General features: G+C 41.1%; 1 protein-coding gene across 1 annotated transcript in view; it reads left to right on the top strand.

Annotated features, from left to right (window-relative positions):
* LOC138467575 (chitin synthase chs-2-like) overlaps positions 1-23,844 on the top strand; it is a 299,897-nt gene that overhangs the window by 223,365 nt on the left and 52,688 nt on the right. The window contains exons 13-15 of the mRNA XM_069607708.1: positions 5,357-5,759; positions 6,244-6,296; positions 14,357-14,421. Coding sequence (XP_069463809.1) covers positions 5,357-5,759; positions 6,244-6,296; positions 14,357-14,421 — 521 coding nt within the window. The remainder of the gene's footprint in view (positions 1-5,356; positions 5,760-6,243; positions 6,297-14,356; positions 14,422-23,844) is intronic.

Genomic DNA, 23,844 nt, shown 5'->3' with positions numbered 1-23,844 from the left:
TCTTGAAGGACAGTTCAAAGTGTTTGTAGTCCAGTTTGGGTGTAGTCCAATAATATAACGTCATCAGCATATGAAATGCAAACAGTTTTGATGCCATTTACTTTCAGAGAAAAAAAGGCTGCATTTGCAAGCTCCTGTCCCACACCTGCCATATAAAATTTAAACAGACAGAGGCTAATATACACCCTGTCTGACACCTCTATGGGTCACAATTGAACTAGAAATGTTTATTCCTACTTGCAAATTTGTATCAGAATGGACATGTACCAAGATGTTTAAAAGATGATTTGGTATCCCCCATGTCTTTACCATTAGTTTAGACCATAAGCAATTGTGATTCACTTTATCGAATGCCAAGGAGAGGTAAATGCTTGCTATAGTTCATAGGCCGTAATTTTGATCCTTTCTTGTAGATGAGGGCAATTAGTGAGGCTTCCCATGAGGGCGGGGTCTGTCCCGATTTGAGAATGTGACGAAAGAGTACATCGAAAATGCTAGCCCATATTATGAGCCTAGCTTTGATAATAAAATTACAAGCCCATTAGGGCCTGGACCCAAATTACTAGACAATAATAATTAGCAAGATGGAGTCTGCATCGAAATCTAAAAAACAAATTTAATCTTCAAATTTCCACTCAAGGACATTGCTTCAGAATGAATGGAACCCAGTGTAATGTTTGCATCAGGCCGTTTCCAAGAAAGGATTTTCCTGTATCCCAGATTGAGCTGAATTCATGGTGTTTTTCAATTTCCAGAAGTTAAAATCAGATTTGCTAAGGATGGTATTCAACAGTCTTCAACATCTTCTTACAACAGCTTGTACCTTAATGCTTTCACCTTGTTTTAATATCTCTGTCTTATTCTTCTCAAGGAGTTATGTTTTAGATCATTGGTAGCTAAGCTGTTTTTTACTAAAGCAGTCTGCTTCCTCAACTGCCACTTATACTCCAGGATCTCATGAAAAAATATGTAAAGCCTCTTTGGAAAAGGATTTAACATATGAGACATTATCTTCAATTGTGATCTTAATACATGGTGTATGCATGCTATCTATCTGACAGGGATTTTATGCATCATGATGGGAGGAGCTGAAAGACTGCCCATCACATGTTTGTCTGGAAAAGGCTTCAGCTAGTCCAGTCCCCTTATGTACAATCCTATATGGAGGCCATTATGAATCCGGGTCCCATTGGATCCTGTTGAGACTACAAAGACAGCCCTGATGAAGCGTCACAGGCTTCGTAGTATGGTATCATCATATGATAGGCAAGCTCCTATAAGGGGGATACAAGATTTAGCTCCATCACTGGACCCTTTGTTTGAAAAAAAGTGGAGAGGAGCGGGTAAAGACATGATGGGTTACAAGTACACCCAAGGAAATTCATGGCGTGGGATGACATCAAAGGAATAGTTGCAGCGTCTCCATTACAAGCTATGTGCTACTGGTGAATGAGATCTGATTTTAAATCGAATTGGCCATGTTTTACAGATGGGCCATGGGTGTACCCTGCAGAGTTGTATATACATGAGGATCTAGCGGAATGGAGAGCAAAAAGTATATCAGTATTATATAAACGTTTTTTTGGAGAACTAAGCCCAAGAGGCCCAAATGTTAAGGAAAAATGATAACGGGATTTACATATACAGCTTCCAGAACAAAGGTGTCTCGATATTTGCAACCTCACTAAAAAGGTCTCTTACAATAATAAATGTCACGGCATCCAATTTATGATGGTGAATAGACTACACTACTCCCCAGCCAAGATCCCATTGTTCAACAAAGATTGTACAAGCAAATGCTCTAGATGTGCTGATGATGAGGTGAACGACTGCATATGTTTTATATGTGTACAAAATTAACAACATATTGGGAATGAGTGGGTGAAATATTACAAGTTGTGATTGGTCAGCAAGTGACTTTAGCCTCTCAGGTGTGTGTGCTACACTACGCGGGCAAATTGGTGTTAGTGAATTGTAGATTCCTGAATCTGGCACTGTTACTCACCAGAAGACATATTCTTCTAGGTTGGACACAGAATATGCCACCCACGGTGGCTGAATGGCTCCACAATGTTACATGGACCAATGACTCAGAGGAGGTTTATGTATCTCGGTACACCCGAACAGTAGGCCAAAGGATATCTGGGTAGACTTATGTCAATATCGCAGGGCTAGTACCAGTAGCGGCACAGACGCAAAATGAAAGCGAGCCTGGAACTATAAAAATCTCTGACTTGTAAATTGGGAGTATAATTTATAGTGTTGCAATGTAAGCGTTGCAAGACTGAAATGTATTGTTCAGTGAAATTAATCTTAATAAATTGGGGAAATTCCTCTGATGACAACAGTACAAACATATCTGCAAAGGATGTACAATCAAATGCAGTAACAACTTTGTCATTACATTTTTGTATGTTTTTAGGGTTCCAGGTCACTTGATTCCTCTTCCACTCCACTTCAGTTTCAGACATCACCATCATTTTAGGACCTTCATAAAGTTCTTTAAACATGGCTTTTAAGATATTATTATCGCTTGTCTCAGATACTTTTCTTCTTGTTTAGCTGTTGATTCATTGTTGTTTACAACTCAATTTGTTGAAGAGACATGTCTTAATCCGTTTCTTGAATGTCACATGTCCAAGTGTATAGGTTTAAGTAGAGTGTTACAAATTTGGGTTCATAGATAAGAGGAAAAGAAAAATCTTAGTAATTTCCTATTGAAGCTAACAACTAGAAGTATTGCACCATTACTGAACCTTAGTATCCTGGAAGGTATATAGCGCTGGAACTTCCCTGTGAAGAATAATGGGCCCTTTCCACAGTAGGCATGATGCTCGGTCGGTGATGAGGGTTTTAAAATGTATTCTTTTCTTGCTAGGGAGCCGATCGGGTGCATAAAGCTGGGGAGATATGTTCAAACCTTTCCATCCTGAGGAGAAGTCTACCCACTGCATTTTGAACTCTTTGATGTTTTAAGAATAATATTCTGAGAGTCTGAGATAGCAGCCATTTGCATGGTCCGGACTTGATAGCACAGAGGTATCACAGCCATGTTCCTGTGGGGAATGATGAGTAAGTTATGATGCAGCATAATGTACTTAGGAGGTGGGACACTTTCTGGCATTGCCTCTCACCTGCGGTGCTGCTGTGAAAGTGCTGTACATTGTGGTTCTAAGGTTCTTTACCCTGTAGGATGGTACTACAGATGGCCCATCTCATCTGGCAATGGGATTAAGGTGATGACAGTAGAAACAGGACTCATGGGTTCTGATTTGGTAGGGTTGAATTTAAGTGTGTTTGCTGTCATCCATGCGGCCACGTGTGTGAGGCATGTTTTAATGGCTGTAGAGTTTATTGATGGAGACTTCTCGAGTTTGTAGATTGTTTTAGTGTCATCTGCATAGGTGTAACAGGTGATGCCAGTACGATTTATTAGGTCCATCAATGGTGTCATAAAGATGTTGAAAAGAGGAGGTGATAGTGTAAATCATTGGGGTACTCCACAGGACAGCCTACGTGGCTGGGATTTGTAGGAGACCATCATGGTATGTTCGATTCTACTGAGGAGGAAGAAGGTGACCCAGAATAGCACTCCTTTCATTTTAATTTGCAATTTCTCCAGAAGAATCTCATGGCTTATCGTTTCAAAAGCTGGTGAAATGTCTAGAAGAATGAGTGTGCTCTCTGAATTTCTCTCTGCATTGTTCTTAAGGGTGTTCCAGAAGGAGCAAAAAGCTTATTCTGTACCCCTAGATGATCCAAGGCTAGGCTGAGCCTCATCCACAAAGTTGATCGTTTCGACAAAGCCGCAAAATTGACCATATATGAATGTTTCCGGTAGTTGTCCAATGAAAGGAGTGTTTGAGATAGGGCAGTTGCTGGCAGCGTCTTTTGGGATAGCTAGCGATTTCTTTTGAGAAGTGGTTTGATGTATGCAGACTTCAAAAGAAGCAGGATGCTTCCAGTATTAGTTGTCATGAAGGAAGGATTCACTTGCATAAACTGGGATGGCAACACTAATCTGAGTTCTTTAGTTGAAGTAGAAGTTGTGCTACAAGCTGTTGAGCTTTTGAATTCTTGTATGACCTTAAACACTTCCTTTAGGCTGTTCTACACATAGGAAGTAGTGCGCTTCTTTGAATTTTATGATGTCTGTCCCATAGAAACTTAACTCTGACGGTACACAAGTTGTCTGATTGTAAGTTGTTTTCTCCAGAATTCCTTCAATTGGTGCATTGATTTCCCCATTTGTGTCAAAGAGAATAAAGTATATTACAAGTGGAGGAAGGAAATAAAAGTACTAAAAATGACTAGAAAGCACTTTATCTGGGCATCCGTGTCCATAGGATTTCTCTCCTTATAATTCCCTTCCCAAGGGGCTCATCTTCATCCGATGATGTCTGTCACCCAATGGATCGGATTGCCTATTCATGTTGCCTCCAAAACCCTCACTTCATTACTTTTCCCACACAAGCTTTGTGGGGTGTTGCATGGAGTTCCCCCTTTCTGAACACCCCAGGAAGGGCAACCCCACAAGTGCCTCTATGTACCCTGGCTCTGTCGTTGCAGTCTCATAAGATGGTTTCTGTGCATTTAACCTCTCAACATGTATGCTGGAGATCAATCACTTATGATGTTTGTCTTCTATTTTATGCCTGATAGCATGCACCAACTTTGTGAGGTGGTGTGTGGTTGAAAAAAGAAGCCACATGTGCTAATGGTGGTGGCATCTACCACATGTCACTTGAAAGTAGTAGCACAGGAGTCAGCACTGAGGTGTAAAAACCTGGAGTAAAAGGGTTACACCAGGTTTAAAACAATTTTACCTCCTGGGGGATTACCTAGATTTTTGCATGTAGACTGGGGGTAGGGAACGGGATGACCATTTCTGCCATGCACAGGTGCTTCGCCTGCAAAACCCCAATGGATTTATACCAGCGTGACATTTTCATACTGGCGTAAAACCATGGGACTCCTATTGAATCCACATGTTTTTAGTACCTGCTAATGACAGGCACATTCCATCGGAATTCATTGCAAATGCCTCCCGCAAACATAACCTAGGGAGGGAATTTAAACTTTTTGCACTATGAAGTGCAAATGAGTGTTATAGCGACTTCGCCTGTATAAACACTTTTTTTGCACTTCATATTGCAAGTGATTTAAAATGTATAAGAGCAACTTGATGCACAAAAGTGCATACGTAGGTTGTTCCACTAAACATACAGTTCATGAATAGTAACAAGAGTCAGAACATGTCAATGACTACAATCTCGCTTGATATGAATTGTGATTTGTAATACATGAGCAAAGCTGAGATTCATTTACTTAATGAAGATGTACTCTCCTGTTTTAGGTGACATGGTCCAAGAGGAGACATTCATGACCCCCACTGGGCTATTCCTCATTTTCATGAGCCTTGTGTACATATTTACAGCCCTGCTGCACCCCCAGGAGTTCCCCATGCTGGTCTACGGGCTGCTGTACATCATTTGCGTTCCCAGTGGTTACCTCCTACTGACCATCTATTCAATGGCCAACATGCACGTGGTCTCCTGGGGCACCCGCGAGACGTCTACGCCGAGAGAAGAAAAGAAAGAAGAAAAAAAGAAGTTCAGAAACAAGGCCCTCTACCAGAAGAAATGCAGATGCTTCTGTTGGGATATTGAGATGCAGGTTCACGATACGGAACACAGATTTATGCATGAGGAAAAGAAACCACTATTGACTGACATGGAACAGACTACACAACAGCAATGGTAATGAAAAAAGGTCCAAAACACCAGGTCAAAAGTTGCATAGAAAAGCCATCTATTTTCCTTACCCCTAGATTTGATGGATCAGTCTAAGCTTTTAGTCATTACCAATGTCTAAGGATGTTACCAACACTGATTTGCATACTGCCCACTCCCACCCATAGGAGAATTTACAAAATTTCATCTTCTCCTGCAAATGAAAATGTATTCAATTTGACAGCATATTTGGTAATCTGATTGAAAGTACATGATTTGTCTATATTATTTTTCTGATATTGATTGAAAGATATTCCACTTACCCAAGCCTCATATTCTCCAGTTAGCGACTTGGTGATTCAGGCAGGAAATGTCTGCGTAATCTTTTGTTTTGAGTGTCATAACGCCAATGTTCAAAAGCAAGACACTCAGGTCAACCTGAGAGTTCCTCTATGTCAATCCATGTTATAAATTGATGTCTGACTGATGTGCTATCTATTCTTTCTTTCAGGGAAGAAGCCATTGAATTGAATCTACCAGAACATGTCATCCAACCCACAGAAAGTAAGGACCTCCTTTGGTGATCTTATGCAAAAGTGTTCTGTATAGAAAGCCTATTCTGGTCAAAACAAGTGTGAGTGTGTGTGTCTGTGTGGAGGGTTTGGGGGTACAGGCTTCTGTTGGTTATGCCCAAATTGCACCACAACGTGGCTCAGAAGTGCTTCAATGAAAGAGATTAAATAGCAAAAAGGTAGCTAGTATCCCCAATTCGGCTTAGGTGGCATTAGCCGAGGGCAGCCTGATCTCTACAAAGAGGTAGGTCAGCAAATATCCAAACAATCATATGTGCTATACATGAAAAAACAATAAGCCAACCCTGCAAGGGAACAGCACGGCATGGGCAGGTGGAATATCTATCATAGGCAGACAGAATAGCTGAGAATTGCAATTCTGGGGAGATTTCAGAATAAGGCATTTATCCTAAAAAAAATGGAAAACACAACAATAATGGTAAATATCTGGTGGACACAGTACCTGTTTTCCTGGGATTGGCCACTAGATCACTAGTTCACTATATTAGTCCTTTGGTTGCTTGACTGCATCCTCGAGACAGCTGTATAATAGTCTTTTTCCGCAGAGGTGTCTTTGACAGATTCAGGGGCGTTTGGGCAGTGTCTTCTAGATGGGAGGCTTAAGTCTCAATCGTAGGCTCAATGGTGCAAAGCAAGAGTTTCTCAGGTGCCTTATGTCTGTGCATCAGCATTAAAGGGATCCATGGCAGTGGCAATGCCTTCAAAGCTGCTGGTTCAACTGGCTCGATTGATAGTGGGGCTTGATTGTTCAGGCAGCAGTCTGTTGCATGAGTATGTGCTGCTTTGACTGGAGGGTTAACAGTAGCTCAATGGATCGATGGCAGCTATAATTTTGTTTGGGTTTGCTGAGCAACAGCAGCTACTATAAGTGGTGCTTCTGGACCTTGGGATGTTGGTGTTGTTCTTCCAAGGGCCACTCAGCCTGGATCTCCCTTAAGCTCTTCTCCGACAGATTAAAGTGTCTCCTTTTCCCAACCCCTTTTGCTGCTACCGTTCCTCCCTCCCTCTTTCCAATTCAGGAGGGTGGCTTGTCACGCCTCTCTCCCTTTGCATTGGCCAGACTCCCATAAACCGTCTTAATTCAAAAAATGGGATGCAAAATCCTTTACCATGGAAGCATGTTTGCGGTAAAATGACCCACTCCCAGCTGAAGTCTTCTGAGGCATCTAGACTACCTGAATGTGGGCATCATGGTGTCCTAGGACTCAGGTCCTCAGCAGCCATGAAGTGCCTTAGTTATCCTTACAAATGCCCTCTGTGTTCTCTGGGGCTTTGAAGGAAGGGACTCTCATACATTTTTATTCTCCCATTGAGGTTGAAAACATTCTAACAAGTAACCGACAGGGTGTGTCTTCCTCCCTCAATTATACACATACATTAGTAGGGAATTAGTGTCTTCAAAGCCTCCCTCTTTCCTTAGTCCAATGAGGACATCTGCCCTGTGAGGTATCTTCACACTTTTGCAGCAATTCCCAGAATGCCTTGCATCTGGTGCGTTTGCTGGGTGTCAAATTATAAGCTTGCTGGGAGTTTCAAAATGTTGGACGTAGTCCTTATTGTTGTTAAGTTCTCAAGATCCCTTAGATACACTAATTTCCTGCCTCACCAAGAACACATCCAGTGGCTGCAATTACTAGTGTCCTGCCCTAATCATACCTGCTGTTCAGTCTCAAAGAATTAGTTATAGTCCAGTTCTTGGAGGTCTCCCTTTCAAACAAAGCCAAGGTGTGAATATGTAACTGCTTGGGTTGGGCCAAAACCAGCTGGTTCCACCTCTGAGAGAAGGGCAACTTTTCCAGCCTTTTTCTCACTATCTTAGAGGTAAACAGTGAAGTGAATATGGATTTAACTGTGTATGTGTGCATAAGACAGCATATTACATTGACAATATGTTGCTCTACATTATGGAACACCTATCATTCAATTTGTAGGTTGGTGGTGCATTGGCACCAGGTATGATGGAATAGGGTGAAACCTAATGCAGTTTTCACATGATATGTTGTTGTTACATTCACTGACCAGTGACCTATGGTATTGAACTGGAGTTGCCAGCCCTTTAAGATGAGGTAGCAACACCCTTGAGATGGATGGTGGATGCAGAAATTATTCAAACATCAATAATAGAAATGACTCAGGTAGTTGGCAAAAGGATAACTGTTTAAATATCAATTATCTAAAACAGGGAGTACAACGGACTTCAGCAGACGCTCCTCATCAAGATCTCAATGCATTTCATTAAAAAAATCATCATAGGTGACTTTAACTCAAGTACTAGTAACCAGTAGAAGTGTACAAAAAGAAGTAGTGGAACTACGTTCCCTGCTGGTCTGCCCCACTCCCCACAAACAATCCCTGCTCCCCTCCCACACACAATCCAACCCCACCAAACAAACACACCTGCTATTTATGGGAATTTGCAATGAAGTGCAAGCTTCAACTTCTTCCTACACTTTTATTTTAAAACAAAACCATTCTAGAATGGTTTCCTTTTAAAATAAAAGTATAGGAACGGTAAACTTAAAAATAAAAGGTATGTGAGCACTGCTACCGACCGCTCCTGCCCACTTTGACCTCTGCTACTAACGTCATCCTATGTGGCAAACTACAAAAACCTAATGGCAAGTGTGATAGGGTCTAATATGATCATCTAAGTATATTATCCATACTTATCTAGGGAAGTGGAAAAATGTGATTTGCTTCTTAATATCAGGTGAGGCAAATAAGCCCTCCCTTCAAACAGGTCTCTATGAAAGTCAGTAAATACACAACGGTATATTGCTAAATAACTATAGGACCCTTGATTGTGTGGTCCCCTATCATTGGTTGGCTTCTAACCTCTGTCGGTACCTTCCCACCTAAGTATAGCAGCACGCAGGACGGGCGTCCAGGTGCTGGAGAGCTCGTTTTAACCATAGCTTCCCACCATAATATATCCATCCACCAGCACCTCAGTGGTCTGCTATCAATTAGGACTTGTCCTTTGGGAGTGTTCTTTGCTCTGGGAAATTCAGGGGCGTGAAGGCACGCTCTGCCCTTGTGCGTAGGTGTGGCCATCATGCTCATTCAACTTCTTCTCCCCATGTGACTGAAGACAAATAAATTGAGCTTCTAGTGTATTAAAATACTATTTTCTAATAGACCTCTGAAGTCTTCTTGCTTTTGTATCTAATGTCAGCTCAGTCTGGCCTGATACGCCTTGGCTTCTTGGCTCATCCAGCCTCGCCTTTCTGAGATTCGTCTGTAATTCACTTGTTTTTCTAACTGCGACATACTGGAAAAATTGCCTTACTTCTTTTGCTTAGCTATGCTATTGTACTTAGTGGAAACATCCATTCTTTACTCATATATATATATATATATATATATAAATATATAGGTATATGCTAGCGCATGCCGCAATATATCCACTATGAAGCTATCCTCAGGAATACTTTGTCTGCTTGCGTTTCTTTGCATACGTTCAAGTGTAAAAAAAGCTCGATATTTTCATCTATCTCGTTGTCTAAACTTCTTCATCTTGATCCCAAAATGTCACTCATCTCCGATACTTTCTTGATGCCTTATAGAATTGCCTACATTCTCTCGTCTCTGCATCTCTTCAATGCACATCAGTCTTGCTTTGTGTGACGTCACCATTCATCTTCGCCATTCATTTGTCCTGTTTCTTCTGAAATTTCATTCAAATGACCATCGCACTGTCTCGTATGTAGATATGGCTTTCTGAATGGGAACCTTGCTTCCAAGATTCTCTGAGTTATCAGTATTTTCACTGGTACCGCATGTGTCTCACTCTCTCACTCCCAACATATAGGCACTGTGGGCAAGGTGGGTTAGGTGGGGGTACTGGACTCCTTCTCTACAGTACTGGGAAGTTCAGAGATGCTAATAGACAAATCTATAATATTAATAAGACTTCCTACTGCCAATGTTCTATTAAAGGAAGATATCATAATAAACTGAAACACAGTGTTGCAAAGCACATTTCAGGTTGCAGGCAACTTTGTTTCTGGAAGGTTGTAATTTTGCATCCTAGCAGTTGGTTTTTCTTGGGACTGTGAAGAGCAGACCCCATGGCACTGAAACTTTTCACCACAACAGTATAATTGTTTTGCCAGCGCAAGTGTACTCCATTATAAATAATGCGTTGAAACAATACATAATTGCCTGATGAAAAATGCACAGCACCAGTGAAAAGCTACCATAATATCGGCACACAAGTTTACACAGGTCCACTATAGGAATGTCGGTCATTTAGCTACACACCCAGTGAAGCAGAATCCAGCATGGAGTACCCACTGACCCCACTTTTATTTTTTTACTAACGAGCATATGATGAAAGAGCGGTGTTTGGCAAAGCATCCTTTTCTGCATACTCCAAAATTGCATTGTGTAAAAGGTTCATATTAGCAAACTGTAATGTTTAAAGATACTGCACAACATCTCATCATGCAATTTTCCAATACACTTAAGGACAGTTGGCTACTTCAAGAAACCTGTATAATTCATGCAACTCTAGAGCTACAGTTTAAATGACTAAATATAATTGCATGCAGATGGGCAGCTTTGCAGAACCTGCATTTTACTGAAAGGAAAGGATGATCTATAGCTGCTGTTGACCTTCTACTCCTAATAAAAGCTAAGACAAGATACTTAATACCCACATGCAGCAAAACTGATGCTGCACCACCAAACGCAGCTTTTGTACTTAATATTGAAAGTATGAAACTGAGATGCTGTCCAAATCTATGTAGCCTGTCATGTGGTGGATTTAAGACCGCCTGCACAGCAAATAAGACTGCTATTGTCAAGTCAAGCAAAAGCTTTTACTCAAATCAAATTGAGGCCGCAGACATTTCTACTAAGTCCATTTCCAGGATCTTGAGGCATCTCAAGAACCCAAGTGTGGCCTCTACTTTGCCTGCAGCCCTCAATGAAATGGTGAAATGACATAAATCCTATTATTGCTGACTATTGGGCCTTGGTCACTCATGGGCCCTTCTCTGTACTTCCTGAAAATTGCTGTATTACCATTGAGACAACTATCACAATTGTTAGTAGCCTCAATGTCACTACTGGTCCCAGCGATCCCTGCCATTTTCCCGTGGTCAAATAATGTGTGTCCATTTTAGCAAAAACAACCACAAAAATGCTAAATCTCTCCTTCAGGAATGAGGTCATTTCCCCCAAACATGTCTGGGTCACTGCCCTATTAAAGCATATCTTTAAGATTCATCCATCTGCTCTAATTATAGACCAATTGTCAATCGCCTTTACCTCGTGGAAATTCTGTACAAGGCACTCCGCTTGACTTTAACAAGCCTTTAATGGAGAGTCGAAGCCCTTAGGAAATTAGCAATCTGTGTTGAGGCCCTCCAAAGGCACTGAACCAGCCATTCTTGATGTGAAGGACAACCTCCTGCAGGCCTCGGGTGAGGGAGAGCCCAGCCTTCTAATATTGCAGGCTCTGTCTGCCTACAGTCACTCCAGTCTACTTGAGAGACTGGGCCAGGTGAGATGAGGGCAGCCCAGACCTGAATAGAATCTTTCCTGAAGAATAAATGATCTATAACTACCCTGGGTGGGCCTATGCTCATGCTATCCACACAAGTGTTATGTGTATGTCCCTAAGGTTGACTCTCCTGAACCTAGGCTCATGCTATCCAAACCAGTGGTATTTAATGTTCACATGAAGCACCTTTAGTATCTACTTCCTCACAAGGTTTCTCAGTTTCACAACTAGGCTGGCAACACGTTGGCAAGTGGCAGCCTGTGAAAGGGGGTGAAGTGAAGTACCTGTTCATAACCATCAAACTTTAGATGAGCAATAATTGGTCAAGTCTGAAGCAATGGAAGACTGAGATTTTATCTTGGGCAGGTCATTCAAAAAGATGTATTCAGTATATACATCCTTCTCCATCAGGGATATCACAGTTCTCCCTGTAGGCATAGCAACAAGTTGGGCATTATTTCTGATTCTACTACTGTATGTCAGTTCCCTCACCACAACCATTCATAATTACTGGTGTACTTCATCTTAAACTGCTCCTTTCTGAAAATCAGAGTGTGTCTCACGGCTAGCATATGTGCTAAGCAGGAGCACTGTCATGTCGTTTCTGGGAGCCACCAAAATAATCTTGAATCGGGTTCACTTGCAGCGGGACAGTATTGCCAGGCTTGTCGCCATTGCCCCATACATGATCACATTTTGCCTGTCCCCCGTAGAATCCATTGACTTCTGTATGGTCCAGATTCACATATAAAATACTCCCTTTGAGTCACAAAGACTTGTATGTCCCAGCTCCTGAATACTCGATAGGTAAGTCTAACTGGTACACCCCCACGTTTATTTATGCATAGTAACAAGTATTGCTTGATGGTCCGCTGCTTCAAATGGGCCTTAGTGATGGGGACATCGTCCCAATGCCTGAGTGCAGAGCTACTGCCCTTCAGGCATACATTTAAACATTTTTTTTTATAATTGTTGTGACCAGAGAACGTCACAACACTATATAAATGGGAACAGACAGACAAATCGATGTAATATTAGTTATTTTATTTTTAGATGCCCAACAGCTCTTGCGCATAGGGGCGCACATGAACACAAAGGACATAATCAATATTAACAGGACAATCATGCAACCAGAATCAGATAAGACAGAGCAAGTACAGCCAGAATCAGAACAGCAAAGTATTTATGAAAAAAAGGTGTGTTTTCAGCAGGCGTTTGAGATGATACAACTATCTAGTACATCTTATATCGGGAGGCAATTCATTCCAAAGCGCAGAGCTGAGTAGGGAAAGGCCATAGGCCCTACCTGCTGCACAATAAAACGATGGGCAAGCAACATACCAGAATTGTTTGACCTCAGAATCCTATGTTCTGGAAACCGGCACACTCTGTCCTTCAAATATTTCGGACTGGCGCCATGAAGACACCAACATCCTAAAAAGGATGCATGATCTAACCGGGAGCCAATTGAGCTGTCTCTGTGCCTGTGAGACATGATCCTTTATGAGCTAGACCCTGTAAGACTTGGACAGCATTATTCTGTATGGCCTGCAGTCTGGTTAGATTTTCATGACTAACTCCTTGCAGTAAGCTACAACCATAATCCAATTCCGAGCCAGTAATTGCCCGGGCAATCAAAGGTACGGCTCTGCTTGTATAGAAAAGGACAAATTATCCAAGCAGACCGAGGTAGTATTAACAGCTGGAGAAGTACTACTGACATAGGGCGTTATAGTCAGATGAGCGCCCAGGTATACCCCCAACATTTTAACTTTATCAGATACCCCAATGCAAGTACCAGCAATCTCAAAACTGTCAAGGCCAAGTTCTTTCAGATGAGAAGGGTACCCACTAAAAGCTGTCAATGCCAGGAAACTATGCGCCGTCCAGCCTTGGATGAGTGTGCATGTTAGATAGATTATAGCTAGATAGATAGGCACTGATAGAGAGATACATACATGCATTATGAAAAACGACAGCCGCAGCAATATTAAATACTGTGCAGCCTTTGGATGTAGGCTGGCATCGAAGGTCACTGTGAGCAATGAGCATTGGTGCACTACCTCTGAATGCGAATCCTGGAAGACCTCTGACCCAGCAACAGAGCCCCATAGGTATGATTTCTTACCCAAGACTTAAGATGACTTTAGATGATGTCACCATTGTCCTGCATGTATGTGGTAGTGCAGGCCCGCTGCCTTCTTTTCTGTAATAGCTAATGTGGTGACAAGAGGTGGGCGGAGCTTACTTCCATCGCTTACTTAAGTGAACTCACATACCAAGTGTCCTGGAATTTTGGGAAACATGTGCACCTTTTGGTGAATTGTGATTTGGTACAATGAAAGCAGTATATTAGTCCTCAAGACAACTGATTTCTGCCGTAACATAAAACAATTGCAAAATTATAGCCTATTTATAATTCAATCACCCACCAAAAAGCAACAAATCAAACACCAAATGACAAACATTCAACAACTACTATGACAACATCTTATTTTCATTTTTTGTGTGTTTTTTTTCAGGTTGGATTGAACAACTCAATCATAGCTCGACGCGCACCGTTTTTCAAGAAGATGCCCTTCCGGAAGTGAGTGTGCATAGTGACGTGCATTGGGAGTTAACTGCACATTCCCATGGAAAGAAACTGGCACCCCAAAATAGCATTCATTCATCGAAATGCTTTATTTTGAAAAGGAACTCCCATCAAAGCCAAGAATATATAAAAACAGTTAATCTGTTAGAGAAACATGAAAATAACCAAGAGTGTTACAAAATTAAATAATTACAACACCATATAAATGCTAACATCACACGAATTGGTGAAATCAAAAATAAGAACGAAACAGGAATAACAACATATAAGTTGCATGTCACTCATGAACCAAACCCTTTCCACAAGACCTCTTAAGTAGCTAAAAATATGTTTGTATAGTATATGTCTACTGCTCAAGCCCCTTGCAAAAAATCTAGCTACTGCAAAGACTGCACACTCACATGTGATATAGCGTGGCAAATAGATAAGGCCTCCTTCAGGGAAATTACACTACTATTGCGTTATATAGGAATATGCCAGCATTTCCTAAAATGGATAAAAGCAAATAAAGTGACACTCATCTTCTTTGATTTTTGTACAAAGAAAACATTTATCAATTGACCTTTGCATAAAACATGCCAATGGCGAAATCCCTATTCAAAAGTTCAAGACTTGGTTTTTAGCTAAAAAACATCTCGGTTAGATCTTGGTAGGATTAAACAACAAGAGTAGGTTTAAAACACAAGTAATGGTCTAATAGTGAACTACGTGCAGATTTTGCCAGAATATCGGTGATTGTTAGCACTTTTTACCATCTTCACAGTGGATCAATTGAGGACATTAGGGCTTGCCCATAAGTGACCCTCATGGATGGCAGCCAGGGCCAGTATTACGAATCCAGGGCCAGGATTCTTTCCCAGCTGTTCTCCAAACATCTAGAAGGGATATGTTTTAAATTGCTAAATCCTGGTTGGACCACAGCCTAAACCCAAGCAAAAGAGGTTTCCACATGACCTCATAAACAATGCCAACACAATCTAACGCCTAATGTAAGCAGGCATTGCTGGGTCCCTTTGGGGAGGACTAAAAGGGGTTCCCAAACCTATTTTCTCCCACCAAGAGGCAATTTATGTTGGTATGCCCCCAACCCCGGCTCCATAAGGTTTTGCAGATTGAACCTTCACTCTAAACACCTCAAGTGTGATGGAAAAGGCTCTTCCTCTCTACCTACTTAAACATTTCAGGGACACACCCATTATCCTACGCAAGATTGACTCAGCCATAGCAAGCCGAATCTTCCAAGACCCATTCAAACTAAAATGGACACCCAATTAGTCAAAGCTATCAAAAATGGAGATTGGTTCCTCGCTAGTTTTCAAGTACAAATTTACATATTTTCTTTCATGGCGTGCCTTTGACTTCCCAAAGATACACCATGCTAAATCAAGTGAGACCGGATTGAATAACACAGATGTGTGGGGTTGTGAACATTATGATCAAATTCATGAGGATTCTCTTTTGAAACAAATCTTGGGCTTGCTTAAACCCACCCTGTTATTATTAAAGTAATATTCCCGAGTGGCGGGGGCATATAGCTATCAGTACCCCGGCCCGCAAAAACAGCGTGACCGGGGTACTAAAAGCTTTTATTTTGTCCTAAAACGCTGCAGCGTTTCAACAAAAAAAAGACAAAGAAAATGGCCACCAGGAAAGGGAAAACGCACTCCGTTTTCCCTTTCCATGGCGGCCATCAGGAGTGGATGCGCTGGAAACAGAAGCGTTTCCAGTGCGTCCGCTCCTTGAAAAAAAAGAAGGTAAGTGTGTTTGGCAGGGTGGAAGGGAAGGGAAGGGGAAAAGAAAGAAAGAAAAAAAAACGTACCTGGGACCCCGGTGGGGGATGATGGAAGCCTCCAGCTGTGTGGAGGCTCGGAGCGGGGATGGCCCCACTCCTAGTCTCAAAATGGTAGGAGGCCAAGGCATAGAAGGTTAGTGGGGTGGGGAGGGCAGGGAGGTGGGAGGAAAGGGGAGAAACAAAAAAAAGCCTTACCTCTGTCCCCGGTGGGGGGTGCAGGTAGCCTCTCAGCCGTGGGGAGGCTCGGAGCGGTGATGGCCCCGCTTCGAGTTTTCTCATTGGCTGAGGGGCTGCCACACCCCCGCTGGGGACAAAGGCCGTGGAATCCCGACAGAGGGATTCCCAGCCTGGTAATGACTTGGCAAGGGCCAATCAGAATGGCTCTTTCATTCTGATTGCGCCCTCGTTGGGTACTAATTTTTAAAATTCATTGTATTTATCATTTTTGCGAATAAAACATACAAGAGAAAAGTTACATGTACATATCCATTGCACCAGAAATATGTATTCAATTTGTATAATACATATAATAACAATTGACATTAAATCGAAAATGTTAAAACCCAAACACCCTACCACAAATCCCTATTTTATAGTAGAAATCCAAACATCCCAAGACAAAAGACAATACAACACCAACAAATGCAGTCAGTAAACCTCAACTGTATAATTCATTGAAGGAACCCCAAGTTCTAAGGTAATGCTCCTCCCTCTTCTGTTTCGCTAACATAATTCTCTCGTAATCAGACAAAGTACGGACATCACTCAGCCATTCATCCACAACCGGCTTTTTCCTTGACTTGCAAACTTTTAATATTTGTTTAGCCGCTACCACTAATACCCTATTAACCCATCCCCTATTACAATATCTAAACTGTTCAAAACATCCCTCCAAAAGATGGACACCCTTGAGCATGACCAAAGCATATGTAGACCACAACACCAACAGAGATCATTATCCAACAATCCTAGCTTGGCCATTCGAGTAGGAGTCCAATACAATCTACATCAAATTCTCTGCCTAACATACCTCAACCCTAAATTCAATTTGGACTTCTCTCCTATACCAAGCAGACATTCCCATTCCCCAGCAGGAATATCCATTCCAAGTTCCTCTACCCAATCCGGGTGCAATTTTTCCCATGACTCAACATGCGAGTTATCCACCGGCATAAGTCTCATGTAGGTTGACACTGCGCATGGAAGAGAAGGCATAACAGCACAAACCATAGGTGTCTCCCTCATTGGTTCCCTTAACATGCTCTGTTGTTCAATTAAAAGGGAAGTCAGGTCTCTATATCATGCACGTTCCCTCCCCCGAAGGAATCTCTGAGGCATTCAAAAGATATCATATGATCACCCTCCCATACATCACGTATTCTAAAAAATGCCCTCATTGATCCAACTTTGCCAACACAGAGTCTTATTTGCTATTTGTAGTCCCTTATTATGCCACAAGGAGGCATCGCAATGTAGCCATATGTTTTCCTATTTAGCCATCATAAATGTTTGTAAGGCCCCCTAGCTGCACCCAAGGTAGGTAATTTCACAGTAGAATTCAGCAACTTAGACATCGAGTACATGTCACGTAGAGCATAAGGCGAAAACAGTGTACTCTCAATTATATGCCAATAAGGCACATCACTATCCGCGTCAGAAAAATAGAACGCTGACTTTTTTAGAACAAACCCAGCACAATAATTCATTACATTTGGATATCCAAAAACCCCTTTCTTCACAGTCCGCATCAAAATGTACCTAGGAATCTTAGGTCTATTTCCCACCCCCCAAAGGAACTCCTGGAAGACTTTGTCAATACTACCATTGATCTTCTTAGTGAACTTCAACGGAATGGATTGGATAATGTAAAGTACCTTTGGCAAGAGATCCACCTTGATGGCATTTATTTTCGCCCAGAGCCCCAGCGGGAAACAACCTAATTTTAATACATGCCTCCATATCTTTTCCAAAACTTTTGAGACATTAAACTCCACCATTTTCCTCAGGTCACAAACCAGGTATATTCCTAAATATTTCATAGCTCCCGTCTCCCACTGACAATCTCATGAACCCATATCCCCCCTTGGTAGCGAAACATCAATAGGAAAGACAACCGTTTTTTCCCAGTTGACCTTATGTCCAGACAATAACTCCACCTCATTGAACATACATATTAACTTTTCACTCCCTTCCCATGGATTGGTCAAAACAATAGTCATATCATCCGCATAACACAAGATTTTAATTTCACTGTGACTGAATTCTAAACCATGTAGACTATGCTCCTGTTTTATGAATGCAATCAATGGCTCAATCGCAAGATTAAAAAGGTATGGCAACAAAGGACAACCTTGCATAGTACCCCTTCACAAGAAAAATGGAGCAGACAAAACGCAATTAACCCAAACTCTAGCACAGATAGATGAATTAAGCATTATAATAACTCTTAAAAAATATCCCCAAAACCCATTTTCTAAGTTTATAATCTAGGAAGGACCAATTTACACGGTCGAAGGCGTTCTCTGCATCAACAAAAATTAGGAGTGCATTCTGGATCTTTTTCTTCAGTAGTCCAATTATATTCATTAATGTCCTGACAAGATCATACCCATATCTGCCCCACATAAAGCCAACCTGAGAGCGGCTAATAAGATCACCAATGCACCTATCCAGCCGGTTAGTCAAAATGCTAGTGAACATTTTTAGATCAACATTTAACAACGATATTGGTCTATAGTTTTATATAACTACTATATAGTTATAGTATATAACATTCGTTATGGTCTTTACCCGGCTTCGGGATCACCACAATACAGGCCTCCTTCATCTTGCACTTTATGTTAATCAACCATTTGATTGTTAATGACGAAATCCTATGTCTTTTATGTGATGATCTAGTATGATCTTTTTGTATGTATTTAGCATTTGTGTGAAGTGACTAATTGTGTGTTTTACAAATTCTTAATGTGTAAAAATTAAAATTGATCTACTTTCTTCCAAACCTATTTGGGTGTGCAACCTGCCTTTTTTAGCTCTGCCTCTTTGATAATTTGATGTGTTCCCCTCTGGGTATAGACAGAGTAGACACTTTTTCCATCCTGATTCATGGACTAGTGACTACCGGGATTCCTTCCCTATTAACAGTCTCCTTCATCGTAGGACACGCCACCCCATTTAACATAAAACTATTGTACAAATTGGACAATACTGGTGTTAATACCGGACCCAATGCTCTGTAGAACTCTGCCGGTAGACTGCCTAAACCAGGAGACTTACCCACATTAAGCTGGTCAATGGCTGCCAATATTTCCTACCCTGCAATCGGTCTATCTACAGCTACAGCCTGATCCTCCAACAACCTCAGTAAAACAATTTTATCGAAGAATCCATCCATATCCTCAGGTGCTGGAAGCTGATCCTCCCTAAACAATGAATCATAAAATGTCCTAATGCTTTCACAAATCTTATCTTTCTTAACTTTGTACTCCCCACCTTCACCTTCTATCCTCCAAACAAAGGGGTTATCAATCAGTCCACGTAGCCTGTTTGCCAGCAGCCTACCATTCTTGTCCTCCTGCTCCCAGAATTTCTTTTCCATGAAAAGCATACCTTTCTCATACTGCGTCTCCATCTCATGCTTATAAAACTCCCACATTCTTCCCATGTCATCCTTGTCCTCCTTACTTCTTGTCAGCTGATACCTCTTCTGGCATTCCTCTAATGCACTCTCTAACCTCTTCAGCTCAGACACTCCCTTTTTCCTAATGCGGGCCATGATGTTCATCAATTCACCAATAACCGTTGCTTTAAAGCTGTCCCAAACCATAATATCTGGTGTAGAACTCTCATTTAGCTCAAAGAAATTCCTGTAATATATACATTTGCAGACGCCACTTTGGTGTTCCAGGCCGTTCTAATCCTATATCTAACCACATTTTTAACAAGGAGTGGTCCGAAATACCTCTCTCCTTAATATATATACTAGATACCTTTTCAGCAAGGTTACTAAAAATTAAGAAATAATCGATCCTCGGATACGAATCGTGGACTGGCGAGTAGAAAGTAAATTCCCTCTCCCCTGAATGTGTGAATCTCCAAGCATCAACTAAGTCTAAGCTGTGTAGAAACTCATTGAACACTTTGCTCACTCCTTCAGCTGTATATCTGCAATGAGCCGAGCGATCCATCCTTCCATCGAGAACGCAATTAAAATCACTGCCCAGGACAGTATATTCCCCATTCATCAAACTTAAAAGTGGCAATACCTTTGAAAAGAACCCTCTACCCCCAACACACGGGCCATAAACAGGTCCTATTGTTATTAGTTTACCTTCAAACCCGGCATCCATCAAAATCACCCTCCCTGCCTCGTCCACGACTACCTTCTCCATATTCAAATTAAGACCCCTGTGTAATAATATACCCACACCCCTTGATTTAGAAGTGTGGCAATTTAATAAAATCCTAATAAACAGGTTGCTTTTGAAGAGGTGTTTTTATTCTTCAACTAAGTCATTCTCCTGTAAAAGAGCGATGTCAATTCTCTCCCTCTTTAACCTAATCAGGACTTCTCTCCTTTTCCTAGGGATATTAAGGCCCTTAATGTTCCACGAACATATGATTAAATCACCCAGTCTTTGTCAAAACACAATTCATTATCCATCACCCATTCCAACTATCATTTTTCAAGCCAGGACATTGAGGACCTAGATTATGATCAAAAGTACCAGAATAGCTCATCCTTGTTACCTTCCCAGGAATACAAAACTGATATAGAGGAGCTGCTATACTGCCATGTTCAACCCTAGCCAAATACTGACATGTTGGGAGGTTACATCTCAAAACAACAGACACAGGACAACATACAAAGAGGACAGACACGCACAGACCACATTGACACATCAAATATATATATACAACACCACACTCAGCAACCAAGCAAAGTGCTTCTGAGTAACAATATGTACAAATTTGTTGCCATTCCGAACTATAGTCACTCCAAAGTTCGCACCTATATATCCGTATTATAACAATGCGTATCATAACTCCACATCATTGAAGAAATGAAGGGATCAGGGAACATTAGAACCAATCGGGCACTAAGACCCCTAAAGTCATCATCCACAAAATGTTATGCTATAACAGCATTACATTGATCAGAGAACAGTAGCCATAGCCATTGTCTATTCCGTCTTTCCAGCTACCAAAAGCAATGTAGCACTATAATAGTTAATGTGACCCTAGGCAGATAATTAGACCACACAACTATTTTAACAATTCCACCTCCTTTCGTAAAATATATCCCATCCCCCTATGAAACATAATCCATCGAAAACATCACCACTGTTAAAACGCAAAAAAGCCAAGTCCGGGCAATCTTGAGCAACTCCCTATATGTAACATGCCATAGAGCCACAGTAATAGCACATAGAAAGTGTATTACATACAGTAACCACAAGACATCCAACAACACCACAAGTGCTCACCATTATACCATGATCACACACCAATATCCACCCATCCTTTGCCAACTCAAAGCATACATAAAAAGATAGATCCTTTCAAGCATTCTGCAATTGGGCTGTGTTATATTACATAAGCCACAAAAATGATATTGCCCATACCAATATACCTTTTATAAAACATTTCCAATTAGCCTTCACTCATGCATTCCAATTCATAGGTAACTGCATTTTCTTGGATGTACAACGCTGAGAAAGGAGGTCAACAACAACAGTCAACAGCAGCGTTTGCATACAAATTACCATCTGAGTTAGCCATGCATACAAAATCATGAGCCCATACTGTAGGTTCACAGGAAAGTGATGTCACAAAGTATCACCACCAATACCCACAACCCCTTCCATTTGTCCTACCAACCTCCCATGTTTAACATTCAACTAACAATAGCGATGTAATAATCTCAAGCATACAATCATGCTTTCGAAAACACCACCCACAAACAAACGGTCAGCTATGCACAACATATATTAGTGGATATATTATGTCAAATAATGCTTAACAGCTGACTGGATATATGTTATAGTCCTTAAAAAGTGCACTATTGTAAATTTTGTGTGCACTATGCAACATGCACTGCACTTATTAAGGAACTGATCACTTATTAAGCGACTGATTTAATGTAGTAAACCTGAGAAGGTATATGACACTGTAGCAATCAATTGGCTGTATATAAGTATATAAGAATCCTAAATTAATACTACAGCATTCATTGTGCTTAACGATCTCACCTGGCTGAGTGTAATAATCTTCATTTAAACAATATGTCATGGTACACAGTTCTGCTATCCTCCTAATGCAGCGCATTCCCAGAAACTTCAAGAAACGTCAAGGCAAAAACCAATTCTTCACACTTAGAGGCACCACATGTCTGCCAATAATACAAACACATCAGCATATGTTCAGGTGCAAACATTGTATTCCATGAAAAGCCACCCTATTATTTGCCCTCCACAATGAGCTAAACTAGATGCACAACAATAACTCAAGCGTCCTGCGGCTTCACCTCTAGCTTTCTCTGTGGAGCAACTCTTGTGCCCCCCCCCCTAGATGTACTTTGACAGACATCTGCTACAGGAACCTTTTCACCAATATGCCCTAGATCCATCAAGTGACTCCTTATTTGGTGCAATGTTCTGGCTTTTTCTAATCTGAATTTACCAGCAGGAGGGTGGAAAGAATTAGGGATGATGGACTAGCCAAAGAAATGCTGACTAGGTATGTGATTGATTACATGATTAAACCCTGCGGCATGACCTAGAACTCTCTAACATGGGTCTCTAAGCCTAGTTCTAGAAAATGACTCATCCGTTTGAGATTCGAAATATTGCCTATAGAGGATGTTGGCTTTGGGGCTGCGTTCAAATGAATCCATCAACATTGGCCCATTTTGTTCCACTATGAAGGAAAAGTTGATGGACTACATACCACTGTACCCAAAAGATGCTTGCATTGTCTGAACAACTCTGAAGCCACTCTTAAAGTTTAGAGGCTTTACTTGTTACCAACCAACTGCCTTCTACACGAAATTCATTCTAGACAAAATGCTGGCATTGGCTCTCCCGCTGTTTTAAAATAGCACTGAGAATATGGGAGAAAGAGAGATAAGACCTTACTCACAGAGGGTTTTCCAATCAGGTTTTGCCATTATGAAACACTTGAAATTTTGAAATTTTGAAGTCACTGTTGAAGGAATTAATGCTGATGTAATCTTTAAGGTTTAAATGTAATAATTAACCAATAAAACAAAAATTAAATTATAAAACACTTCTGTAAATTAGGCCTTACTACACATAGCAGTTGGAGGATTGTCGCAATGAAAAGGCATGTTCATATGTATTTGTTGTTATGCTATTTTTATCTATCGTTTTGGAACTGATGGCTTTTATTTTCCAATTCCTGTTCTATTTTATTTGACTCTTCATTTTTTAACATTTTGTAAGTATCATTTGTATTTATTTGACTTTCATGGTTTTTAACCACAGTAATGTGTGTGCTTCTTTGTGAGCTGGCCCCTGATAGGCAGGGAACAAATATGTTTTGTGCCAGATGTGTTTGTTTCCTTGTGAAATAAGGAAAAGTGGAGATAAAGAAAACTAATGCCA

Source organism: Ambystoma mexicanum, chromosome 4q (assembly GCF_040938575.1).
Source record: "Ambystoma mexicanum isolate Mex_15411 chromosome 4q, UKY_AmexF1_1, whole genome shotgun sequence".
In the NCBI taxonomy this organism is placed as follows: Eukaryota; Metazoa; Chordata; class Amphibia; order Caudata; family Ambystomatidae; genus Ambystoma; species Ambystoma mexicanum.
This window is presented reverse-complemented; position numbering and strand designations above follow the sequence as displayed.